This window comes from Lissotriton vulgaris, chromosome 6 (genome assembly GCF_964263255.1).
Source record: "Lissotriton vulgaris chromosome 6, aLisVul1.2, whole genome shotgun sequence".
Classification (NCBI taxonomy): Eukaryota; Metazoa; Chordata; class Amphibia; order Caudata; family Salamandridae; genus Lissotriton; species Lissotriton vulgaris.
In genome coordinates this window covers 771,917,438-771,930,853 of record NC_141694.1, presented here as the reverse complement: position 1 = coordinate 771,930,853, position 13,416 = coordinate 771,917,438, and the positions used below count along the sequence as shown (strand labels likewise).

Sequence of the window (13,416 nt, the reverse complement as noted above, 5' to 3'; positions counted from 1 at the left end):
CGTCCACTGCAAACATACCCCTGGCGACCCACTCACCTCTGCAGGACGCTATGCTGGAACCCGCCGTCGAGGACGTAAGCATTGTGGTTGCTGGGCAACAGGAGGAAGCGGCTGCAGAACACACGCTTCCCGCGGAAATGGATGCAGTAGCTGAGCGAAGGGGTCATTGGGGAAACAGAGCACCGAAAAAATGCCCATATGTTGAATGCTCTCAGACAATTAGAGACTGAAATGGGCTTGGATAATGCACAATCACAGTGTGCAAAATGGGGGAGTCTGGCAAGTCTGGAGTCACAAAAAGAACACAGGGAGATAGAAGGAGACAGATTTTTCTCGGTCAATGAAGGCTCAGACTCTACCCCTGTGAGTAGTGGTGAGGATGAAGATAAGGATACTAGTGATTTAAGCTCTGACCTGGAGGATAGCAGTGATTCCAAAGGGAAAAGTACACAGAAAAGTTGGAAAGCAGCGGCAAGACGCGGAGGGGGATCCCCTGCTAACACGCATAAGAAACTGCTCTGGGACTATTCTGCCACTTCAAGTGTGTATAGGGAGGTCACCCAAGGGGAAGGAGCAGCAGGGGGGAATGATAAGGGATCCCTACAGCATGCTACACTGGACCTGCTGTTTAAGACTTTAAAGCAGATGCAGGCAGAAGCCAGGGCTGAAAGTCGGAGAGCCAGGCATGACACTAAAAAAATTCAAGCCGCAATCAGAAAAGTAAATAAAAAGTATGAAGAGGTTGAGGAGAGAGTGGAAGTGGTGAAAGAAAGAACAGGCAGGCTTGAGGACGAGGTAACGGGATGGCAGGCATTCAAAATGGAACAGAAAAAAGTTGTTGAAGATCTACAATGGAAAATTGAGGATTTTGAAAACCGCCAGAGGCGTAATAATGTGAGACTTCTTGGCCTAGACGAAGGGATTGAGGGGCAGGATCCAAGAGGATACGTCATCAAACTGTTACAAGGTGCCTTTCTGGAAGCTAAATGGCAATGGGAGCTGGAAGTCCAAAGGGCTCACAGATATCCATTAACAATTAGGAAAAGACAGGGCGGTAATTCAGATACTTTGCTAAGAGCCATGCTAGTGTTCTTCTGCAATTTTTTGGCAAGACAGGAAATTATGGAGAAAGCCAGGCCAGATTCTAAGAGAACATTTGAAGGAGTAACGTTTTTTGCAAGGCCTGATTTTTGCCATATGACTGTGGAAAGACAATGGCGGCTTAGGCAATTGATCTCTTCTTTTCAGAGTCAAGGGGCTGAGGCATATCTAATGTTTCCGGCAAAACTAAAAGTCATAGTGGGAGGTCATACCAGGATGTTTTTTTCAGAAATAAAGGCTGGGTTAATACTTAGCTGAACTTACTGAGCGGCATAGGGGGAGGAACAACAATAAGTGATAGAGCCGAGACACTGTTGGGAAGTAGGTAATTAGATAGAAAGCCAGGTTTCATAAAGGGAAGGAGAGGGATGCGACACTACAACACACAGCAGTCACACATAGGTCATGTGTGACCTATTTGCCTGTGGATGGGGGGGAGGGATCCTGTGGAGGGAGGGGCAATAAGGGAGGGGGGTAAGGGGAGGGGAAAACACGAGGGTGTTGGTAATGGATGCACTGAGTATACAGCACAGAAACTCAAAATACACAGAATAGAGGATGGTTGGATAGACAGTCACACAGAAGGAGGTAGAAAGAGAACTAAGTGGGTGACTAGTAGGGAAAATCCCAGTAAGCATATATGGCGGTAAGGATAGCTTCATTGAATATCTGTGGTCTTAATAATGGGGAAAAGAGGCAGAAGGTAGCCGCCATGCTAAGATTGTGAAAACTGGATATAATATGCCTACAGGAAACGCATGTTATTGGGAAGGATAAGTACATGCTAGATCAGATTGGGTTTGAGGTGCAAGGACAAGAAACCAGAACTAAAGGGGTAGCAATCCTAGCAAAAAAAGATGCTGTTAAACTTAAAAGAAAGAAGGAAGATCAAGACGGGAGGTGGGCATTGTTGGAAGGGGAAACAAATGCTGGGAGATTTACGCTTGTTTCTCTATATGGATCTAATGATGATGAACCTGAGATGCTGGAACATCTTGATCTAGAACTGTCACTATGGCCAGAGCCTGTAATATGCTGTGGGGATTTCAATATTAATGGACTGGATGGATTGGGCATAAAGGTTGGCGTAGGGGTGGATATGGTGGTCGGAAGGGAAAGACACACAAAGCACTAAAGAATGTAATTCGACATAACGCTCTGGTGGATATTTGGGCTGAGAATAACCAAATAGGGACACGGAGCACGTATTATTCAGAGGCTTAGTCAGTAGGGCCAGGCATGGGGCCTTCTGTTGGAGGGGGTGACACAAGTTGTTGCCCTATATATGAATGACATTCTGACATATGTCTGGGTCATACTTGAGGGTATTACTGAGATAAATTACATCTTGTCAGATGTCCCGGTTGCCTCAGGGCTGGGGGTGGATTCGTCGAAACTAGCCTATTCCCGATACACCCAGAGTGCTCACTGCGGCAATTTATAGTGGACACGCACCTACTCCGTTGGTAGCCGGACACCGTCAAGTGCTTGGGTATCAGCATATGTCATGCCTCCCTGTATCTTATAGATGGCAACTTCAAGAGAGCTAATGCCTCCCCCTGTACACAATTGGTGTTCTGGATCCTGCTCCTGCTCTCAGTGCAAGGCAGAGTGTCCGTGACAAAATGTGCCTGTTTGTGTGGTGTGAGTGTAGGGAGAGTTGTATGCCCATGGGAGTGAAAGGTGATCTGTGTGAGTGACAGGAGTGCCTATGTGAGCAATTTACCAGTGTGAGAGTAGGGTGAGAGGGATGACTGTAGGGTGAGTGATCTTCCCATATGGGTTTGGATGTGTGTGAAAGTTCAGAGTGGGAAGAATGAATGCACAGTGAGTGATGTGCTTGATTTACTGAGATTGCAGAGTGATCAGTTAGAGTGACAAATGAGTGAAATGTAACATGAGTGCAGGAGGAGCAGTGTACTTTTGTGACTTCATGGTGAGTGCAGGGTGAACAGCGTGAATGCATGGGGAGCAGTGTAGTGTGAGTGGTCTGCTTATTTAACCACAGGTTAAGTGGAGAGAGAACAGAGTGAGTTCATAGCGAGTGGCACAAGTGCAGTGTGGTCGCTGTGATTGCAGGAGGAGCGATGTGCTCATGTGACTGGAGGGTAATTGGAGGGAGAATGGTGTGAGTTCATGGCGAGTGACATAAGTACAATGTAGTTGCTATGAGTGCAGGGGGATCATTGTGCTTATACGAGTGCAGGTAAGAGGATGATGAACATGTGAGTGCAGGGTAACAGTGTGAGTGCATGCTGAGCAGTGTGAGTGCAGTGTGATCTCTGTTAGTCTAGAGTGAGTGTGAAAGTGAAGGGTGAGTTGTGAGAATGAGGAGCGAATTTCCTGAACGCAGGATGTAATCTCATTCACTTGGAGTAATGCAGCATGTTATTGACGGCTGGTGAGTACAGTTTCACATATAAGTTAAACTATTGCTATTAAGGCATCAATCAAGGATGGATGGTGGAGGAAATAAACAATTTGCTGATCCTGTAATAAACTTTCAGTCTTGTGATAAGGGGTGCCAGCTGACTGGATTTTTACCAGCACCGCCAGTATTTTGATGTCCTGGCCAATATAAAACTTAAGCAAATTCACAAAACTCCTTTATTTTTATGTTTTTTGATAAGCAACTTTATTGATTTTTAAACATAGAGGTAGCAGCTGGGCACATTTGAGCATTGTTTCATAGCATCACAGATTACCTTTGCAGTGATTAGAAACAGGTAAGCGCCCAGGTGCACAACCATGACATATAAACATTACAGTTGTATACATAGGTGGGTTCAATTTTAATCCTTCTAGTTGATTGATCCATTTACCCCACACCCTGTATTATTTAGTGGGACAACCCCGGGCCTCAAATAGGTGTTTTCTCTTATGCGACACACCAGTCTACTTCTTGGCGCATCTAGCTATACTTGGGGGTTTGGGTTGTGCCCATGTTGTGGCAATATCGCATGTAGCTCCGGCCATGGCTGTCCCCACGAACACCGTCTGATCGTGCCCTGTCCAGGCCGTCCATTACTCCTAGAAAGAGTTGTTAGGGATTGTGGGGAACCTGCCAGCCCAGGATATGTATGACCTCGGACTCTATTGCAGCCCAGTATGAGGCCAGGCGCAGACAGGTCCAGGTCATGTGGTAAAAATCTGCAACGCATGCAGTTTTGAGAGGTGCGTAAGCCCACTTTGTAAAGGCATTCTTGGGTGAGATAAGCAGTATGTAAGTAGTATAATTGAATTAGGCAGAGTCTGGCTGAGGTTGTAATGGCTTTGGGGGCCATGAGGGCGTCGCACCAGTCCTCTTCCTGCAGGGTACCCAGCTATCCATTCCACCGCGTCCTGAGTGAGGTGAGCGTTGTTGGGCTATTATTAATCAGGTTACGGTATATCCGAGATACCTCCCTTTCCCCAGGTTTCCCATCATGACCTGAGCATCTAGTGGGCTAGATTTGGGAAGTGTCGTACCCGTGGAAATGTGCGTGCTGAGGGTATGATGTAGCTGCAGGTACTTATAGAATTGTGAAGTATGAAGAGTGTAGCGTCCTTGCAGGTCATGGAATGTTCTAATGTTGTCTCCCACCCAGACATCGCCCAGTAGTGATATGCCAATACAATCCCATTGTTTGAATCCCATGAGTGCCGTCACCTCTCCCAGCCACCTGCCCTTCCAGAGAGGCATCTGTTGGCTTTGTTTTCGGTCCCAACGTGTGTGTCTTAGGGGCGTGCGCTGGGCTATCAGTAGCGCCCTAGTGATCAATGGCATTGCTGCGGGTATTGGGCTTCCATATAGGAATGCTTGAATCTGGAGAAATTCCAGGTCTTTGAGTTCTGTTCTACAGGCTAGGTCAGACCTGCCCCTAGTGAACCAATCATGTAGGACCAAAAGCTGGGTAGCTATGTAATATAAGTGTAGGTCAGTCATGCTCATGCCACCAGCAAAGGGCAGAATCCAACACTGGGCAAGGGCAATGTGTCGTCTCAACCCCTCCCAGAGGAATCTCACGGCCACACCATCTATCTCCTTAAACCAGCTACGTGGGAAGTATAAAGAGGTGTTCTGGATGACATAACGCCTTTATCTTTAACCTTTAACTGTAGATACTTCAAGCAACAAATATAAATAGAAAACACTTTTCGACGTGTTTTAGGGCTGAAATAATGATCCATCAAAGATAGTTAAAATAAACAAAGAATTATCAGGCTACAACTGAATACAGATGATTTTGTTTACAGTCCTTTTTAGGTCTTTGCAGACTCTTGAAACTACATCAAATGTCCTGTACTTTTCTTTTGGAAAGGTGGCAACCCTACCTGTGATATACCTTTTTACAAAATGCATTGTCCCACTTTGGCAGTAGTATTAAAACACAAATGCATGGAATAGGCAGAGTGTGGGCCCAGGGGATACTGGATCCAGTAAAAAAACAAAGCTTTGTTAACAAGTTCACAAAAGCATGTACATGGTTTTTTAAATACCTCTGAAATACTCAGGTGAGGCAGAGATAAGACACACAATGGGGGCGCCTAAAGCCCTTTAAGCCCTATAGGCTCTGCTCGACTGCCCACAGGCATTAAATTGAGTGCAGCACAGTTGGAAAATTTGGAAAGCAACTGAGAGTGAAGTGCCTGCTTAGGGAATTTTTGTTTGTGATTAGAGGTATAACCCTGGGCTGTATGGGGAAATACCAAAATCATATATTTGCTAAATCCTCAAATCCTACGGTTTCTATTGCTGGGTAGTAGACCTCTTTCACCTTGATTGGCTGGCCAGGAAATGCCTTGAACATGTTTGTCAGATTTTCTTCAACTTTCCTCCCCAGATATATTGATTCCCTTGAGTGTTCCTTGTACAGTAAGATAGCCATGCCAATGCATGAACTGTATCAGTGTCCTCCGTAGCCTCCAAGGGTTGAGGCACCAGTCATGCAAAGGATTTAAATGGATTTGAGCAGGGATCCTCTCATTTAAGACACTGGGCACAAGACCGATTAATCAATGAGAACAGACAGGGATGTTACTGGTGATGACTGCGCTAATTCTGGATAATAAAGTGTTTCTTTTTAATAAAGAATAGTACCGACATATACAGGGTGTAGCCATGGGCTCCAGATTTTAATAGGGGAGGGCAATGTATGCAGTAAGCTAGTGAAGATTTTGGTTGATTTTATACGGGACAGAATTGCAATCGGAATTAAGGTAGGCAGTAACTTATAGTGGTGATTCAATGCCGCCCATAAGTGTTGTTTGATTTGTTGCTCAAGGTGACTCCCTGAAGGATTGAGTTTTTACAGAGACTTCACTGAACATGCAGGTATGGTGCATATATGCTCATGGTGCTAGTTTTATAGTTTGGATAACTGGAGCACAGTATGGTGCATTGGTATTGTTTTATACTTTGAAAACTGGAGCACCCACTCACGGTTTTGGACTTTTCTGTCCACTATGATAAACACACCCCACATGTGAGGTACTGTTTTCATCGTAGGCAGAAGTGTGAAGTCTCTGGGCGATGGGACGTTTGCACAAATCCCAAAATGTTCAGCACAGAAATATGAGGAAATGTAGGGGCTTATTTGCAAGTCCCTTGAGACATATTTCCACAGCTGGAGCGTCATTTTTGTGATGCTCCGGAGGCGGCGTGTGCAGACCCATGTCTAAGAGGCCATAAAAAGCCAGTTTGCGTGGCTTTTCATGGCCCAGTAGAAATGGAGTACGGCAAAGCAGCGCAAGTTGCTGCCTAGCCTTACTCTGCGTCAAAGAGGTGTTCCATGGGGGTTGCGGTGGGTGTTCCCACACAACACCCACGGACTTTGATGCTACCCTAGATTTACAATATCACATAAACCTGGGGCAGTGCCAAAACCTTGTGCCTGCCTAGGGCATGCGCAATGAGGAGAAAAGTTTACATTTCTCCTTGTTTTTTCCTTTTTTCCATCTGTAGCATACATAGAATGAGGAAAACGCCTCTTATGATTGTTTTTGTGCAGGAAGGTGCCCCTTCCTGCACAAAATAAATCATGTTTTTGTGCAGGAAGGTGCCCCTTCCTGCACAAAAAAAATCATGCCAACATCACTGACACCCTGTGTTGACACTTGGCTGCAAATTACACATCAGTGCTGGCTAAAAGGACAGGAATGCACTGTATCTTGTAAATACATTGCATTGCTACCCTTTTGAATTGGTGTAGGGCAACGCAGCAAAATGACTTGCAGTGCTGCCAGATGCCAATATTTTTTAAATAAGCCCCTTGGTTTTATTAACACAAGTTTGAACTTTGCTGGGTATTTTAGGAAAGAGAATAGTAGCATCCTGAGAAGCCACACCACAGAGGTCTCCACCTGGTGTGTAGTTTTCAGTGTCTGGGATTGGTATGCTCCCCTTGGTGCCGACCACCCCAGGTCCAAATGTTGCAGTTACTGACATCCCAAAATCATCCTAATTCCCAACAAGACCCAACTCTACTTGTTGCATATAGTTTTAATTGAGAAAAGTGTGGGAGTGCATGATGGTAGGATATTTTCTATTATCTACTGAGTGTCCCAATTTTTATGACTTCCTGTTGCATGTCAGTATTTTGAAAACACTTTTCCAAGCATTTAACGAGAATTGCCTAATGTTATTGGTAATCCAGAATACGGAGTTGATCGAAATATGCTCTATGCCTATAGTCAGACTTTTGGGAACTTTTCAAACACATTCAAAGGAACATAAGGCCAGATGTGCAACTGTTTTTAGCAGTAACAAATTGGAAATCCGCCTGTCTGCAACCACTAAAAAGGGTTGTAGCATGTACCAAACTTATTTTGGTAGTCAGTAACATGTTACCGGCTCGGAAAATAGGTTTCGCAACTCGCTATTAGGATGGGGCGTGCTAAGGGCATCCCTTCCTAATAGCGAGTCGCAGAGGACTGTAAGATTGTTTTACGACCGCAAATGTGGTCTCAAAACAATCGCATTTCAGCATTCCTAAACTTAGACTATCTCTGTCACTTGTAGACCGGTGACGGTTGCATCAACAGCAATTGATTTACTCATTCACCACGCTGTAAATTAGTGGGTAGGGTAACTGACCTATGCTGTATTATTTTATTTATTTATTTATTGTATTTATGCGATTTTATATAGGTCAAACTTTACCCGAAGGTGTCAGAGCGCTTTACATAAGAACCAGTTGAAAAACATAAGGACTTAGGATTGCATGCGTTACATAAAGGATACAAACAGAAAAAAATTGCAAATGTACAAGATGTAAAGACACACAAGGAGGAGATACAAATGGATATACTCTAAGAGTCACATAGGCATGGCAGATAGTACAAAGGTCTACTGCATATACTAGTGATTAGAGTTATCTCTATATACATAGGGAGGGGATATGACTGGATATACTCTAAGAGTCACATAGGAATGGTAAATAGTACAAAGGTCTACTGCATGTACTAGTGATTAGAGTTATCTCTATATACATAGGGAAGGGATACACATGGATATACTTTAAGAGTCACATAGGAATGGTGGAGAGCAAGTGAGGAAGGTTGCCAACCCTACTCCCCACCATTATTCACTATTCGACAGATCTAATGCCTCTTCCACTGATTAGGATCTACAGTAACAGTGCATTACAACAATACTGCCAGAAATCAAAGAGAGTCTATTCACCAAAAGGGTAAGCTTTCCCAAGAGCACTTTATTCACTCATGCCATTAAAATATATCATCCCTGGTGTTGATATTCATTCTTACCCATGTCTTTGATAGGATTTAAATTACCAGGGATACAACCGAGAAGTACTCTGAACTGTACTAGGAAGATTGATTTCTCCACCTCAGGCACTTTCATAGTGCCACCAGGTAAGCAAGATCCCCCCTCTCACTCATAGCCCACGGACCTTAATTTTAATTACTACTCACATTAATATTATGTCCTACTTCTAGTCCCCAGAATCCCCATCCTGAAGAGACTACGTATCACAAGAGGGTCCAAACGTCGTCGACAACTGCAAAGGCAGAGCCCCAGCGAACCAGAAGTTACTTATGAACAAATGATTGTATTAGATATTCAAAGGGCTCCCCTTTAATTACCAATAACCATCGCCTCCTTTCTTACTAGCGCTACGTATATTGCACTGTTCTGGTTCTGGTCACTTCACTGGGGTCACAAAGTCAAGTCTGAATGTGTAAATGTATATAGTGTGAATACACATTTGGAAATTATGTTTATGTCTTTTTACTCTAAATATTATCTGTGCAAAATAAATAATACTCACTTCGGCTGAAGTGGGTACAGCAAAAATAGTTTTTTCTGTGAGTTTTCTACAAATGTTTTTTATAAAAGTGATACACCTAATTTAAATATGGTTTGATTCTCTATTTTGTTTTCTCTGTTTAAATAATGCAAGAAATACTATTCCTTGCAAAAACATTATTAATTGGTTCAAATTAGTTCCTTGTGAACATTGTTTCTGCTTAAATAACAATACCCAGTTCGCAAGGACTTATGGGTTGCTCTTGTTGTATGTGATAATCATAAATACTTTGTGGCAGATCCTTTGTGACCCATTTGAGAATCACAAACAGTGCCTCAGACACTGTTGCACATCAGTGTTTGCAAAAAAAATTGCAAATTGGAAGTCTCAAACACTGAAGGTGGAACATCTGGTCCATACACTTTTATTCACCCCCAATTCATATTCATGTTAATTTATATTAGCAAGGAATCCTTCTCATTACCCAATGGAAAAAAACATTGTACACTACAGTTCAATTTCTGGCTCTGGGAATCATGGGATTTTGCACAAACTAAAAATATATGTCTGTTACTGGTTATGTCTAGGCCCATCTACACAATTTCTCCTTAGAGAGGATAGATCTTTCTAGTAAAGTGAGCGGTGAAACAAATCAAATCACCGGTTATCATTTCACAACAGTGCAACCAATGTGGCTACCCATTAATCCACTTGACTCTTTGTAGGTTTAATTAAAAGTTCAGAAATAATTAAATGTTGATCATTCTTAATAAAATCGTATAAAAGTACAAAAAGATCTGAGTGTGTCTAAATCTCCTCAAGAGATATGTCTTGTATAGTACAACGCAAATAACTAACTAAGAAAATGATTAAATTGCATCAGATGATTCTCTTCCACGAGCAAGAGTAACCTAACTTTCCCTACACTAACTTAACAAGGGCAACTCTAAATTAGAGCATTAAGTAGGGATATAAGTAAAAAGAAAGGTGTAAGTCATCAGAGTCTTCAGTAAAACACTCTGATGATGAATCAAGTAGCACAAAGCCACTCAAGCAACAGCATAAGTCTGCTCCCTAAGGAAACCTAAGATGGACTCTCTCCCTAACTAGACACAGCACATAATATCATCTGCCGTCAACATAACACTCTCAGGTCTCTTCTCCTTGGGAAATTTCCATAGCTCTGGTACAACTGGGTACTTCAGCACCTTTTCCCAGCCAGATAACAAGTTATCTCTCCTCATCCTTGGCCATTCCTTTCCCATGAGAAATCCACTCCTCCCATGTTACTGCTATTCCCTTGGCAGACTGCTCCTTCTCATGTTTTGCTACCTATTAACACAAAAACTCCTATATTCTAAATAAGGAGGCTTATTCACACCTGCAGTAGAAGCAATTCAGCAGCATACATTCCATGCTTGATGGCTAAATGTGAATTTCAAATCTTAATGTGAGCAGCAACTGAACAAATCTCTCCTTGAGGCTGTCGAGTCCTGGTTTTGCCAAGTTGACATGTGCACAGGGTTACAGAACATGTGGACCTTTCTACACATTAAATATCTGCAACTGCTTAGGGCACTAATAAATGCAATGAATCATTAAACGTCTCAGTGTAAATTCATTTGCACATGATTAATTTAAATTACACGTATAACGTTAAACATTAGTTGCACACATCCGAATTAAATGTCTCACAATACGACATTTCAGACAATGTCCTCCTGTCACGTTAATACATAAATTGTAACATTACTTTATTTTTCACATTCTAAATATATATTTCAGACAATATACCCTTTAGTACAAAATAACCCATCCCTTTTAGCACATTAGTACTGAAAGAAAAATTTTGAGTGCTGACTGTGTGTGTGAGTATGATGCATTCCTACATTATCTACAGATGGGATCAAAATTACACTTCTTCATTATCAAAAGAATATATCAGGTATCATGGATCCTAGAAAGGAATCCACTGTGTGTCAGGGGACCAAAAATGACACAGAAGTGTATGTCATTTTATGATGTTTTATATATGTTATTAGACAGCCAAAGTGCTAAATGTAAATTAATTCCAAATGTCTCTATGTGGAAAGTCAAGAAGTTGACGTTGTTTCCTACAAAGCTTAACACACTTTCTATATAAGCTGGAACACATTAACCAGGACATGTGTTCTTCATTCTGCAATAAAGGCTTTCACTCTTAAGAAATAAGTGTGTTGTGCTGAGTGAAGGAGCCATTTCAGATCAAATAGTAATTGATTTAAGTCCTGATTCATATTTCATGCCGCTGTTTTGTTATTGCAGTGCATGGTCTTGTTCCTCGCAAGTTCAATAAAAGCTCTAAAATTGCTGCAATTTTCACAGGTTTATTGTATGACTATCCCGTTTACCCTCTCCATAGTCCAAGGTTGAAAGGAGTTTCTCTAAACTATATGCTTTTTTAAAGGCACTCGCATTTTCTGTGTTTTTCCAGCTCTTTTGATTCAATGTCTGAAACCGCCTCTGCAAGTTTAATGGGTGACAATGCATTATGGTACCTCCTATCCAGCCTTAATTCTATATTTACAAATATTCCAGGACCTTAAAAGTGCTGTGCTGAAGATATGTGACTTTTTGGAGAAGGAGCTGACTGAGGACGCAGTGAATGTTGTTGTGCAACGTGCTACTTTCAAGACAATGGCTACGGAGAAAGGGGCAAACTATGAATCTTTAAAAGAAAATTTATTAGAAACGAGCCAAGGGCGATTCCTCCGCAAAGGTATTGATACAGTGAACTCACGTATTTAAGAAAAATGTGTTTCCTTATTATAAATGGCTTTACATTAATTAATTGGATTGTCATTTGTATATCAGTGGAAGAACACCAGTCTTTATTTCCTTCGCTTCTCACAGTCTTGCAAAAGGCTATCCTTCCAATACAGAGATACCCTTAGAGTATTTGTTTTCACAAAAGTACTCAAGAGCTAGAACCTCTTTAATCAAAGCTGTAATGCCGTGCAGCTGCCATGTCATGTTGGCTAAAAAAAAAATCAATGGCCCCCAATGCACAGAGTTTTTAGGTTTTTTCGTGCCCTGAGCCACCATGCCTCATGCACTCAAAATAGACATCAGAAGGTCCTCCCTAAATAGGTTTGCCATTTCAGTGCATAGACTCTTTAGCACTCTGACAGATGGGATGCAGGGGTCAAAGGTTTCCAATGAAAGAGGTAGCGGAGGCTCAGCCACCAAATACAAAGCAGTTCTCACCTCTCTAATTTAGAGAGGGAAATATGGTTTGGTGGGGTGGAAGCCTCACCTATTGACTGCAGGTCTTTCACAATGACCAACTCTAAATGAGGACCTCTAAAACATGGTTATCACTAGGGAACAGAGTTCAGTTGCAAGAAGACTGGAATTACTCAGGGGGCCTCAGTAAAGTACGATCTCTGCCATTTGAATGGCCTTTTGGTACTGGAGGATGTTAGTGATATGTGGCCTCTCCATCCAATGTCGCCACCCATTTCCTGATTTAAAAAAAAACATTTGTAGGTGGGCCTATTGCCTGAAACTGGAAAAGGCTCACTGTTGACCATATGAAGACTACTTTGACAGTATACTTCACTAACTCACAGTTTTAGCCCTTTCCTATCCATTAAGACAAGCACACCCTCACATGTGAAGTTCTGTTCTTTTTGGCAAAAGTGTTAGATCACTTGTTAGTGGGTAATGAGACTTTTACACAAATTTCAAAATGTTCAGCACAGAAATATGAGGAGATTCGGCTTTTTGAACATTTTTAGCATTTGCTGGGTATTTTAGGTAAGAGGATGCATAGCTTACAGGCAAGCCACACCGCAGAGGACTCCACCTGGTGTATTGTTTTCAGAAGTGTTTTGGATTGGTATGTACCCCTTGGTGCTGGCCAGACCCTGGTCCAAATATTGAAGTTACTGACATCCCGAAAATCAACCATATTCCCAACAAGGCCCACCCACACTTGTGGCGTATAGTTTTAATTGGACACAGTGTGGGAGGACATAACTGTAAGATTTTTGCTATTATCTATTGATTGTCCCAATTTTATCAT

At 42.3% G+C, this 13,416-nt stretch overlaps 1 protein-coding gene across 4 annotated transcripts in view; it reads left to right on the top strand.

Moving 5' to 3' along the window:
* Window positions 1–13,416, top strand: part of LOC147707961 (amine sulfotransferase-like) — a 571,190-nt gene that overhangs the window by 509,357 nt on the left and 48,417 nt on the right. For all 4 annotated transcript variants that reach the window (XR_015296627.1, XM_086926768.1, XM_086926770.1 and 1 more), the window contains exon 6: window positions 11,928–12,108. Coding sequence is in view for 3 of the 4 variants with exons in the window: in XM_086926768.1 (XP_086782894.1) it covers window positions 11,928–12,108 (181 nt within the window). In the remaining variant the exon portion in view is untranslated. The remainder of the gene's footprint in view (window positions 1–11,927; window positions 12,109–13,416) is intronic.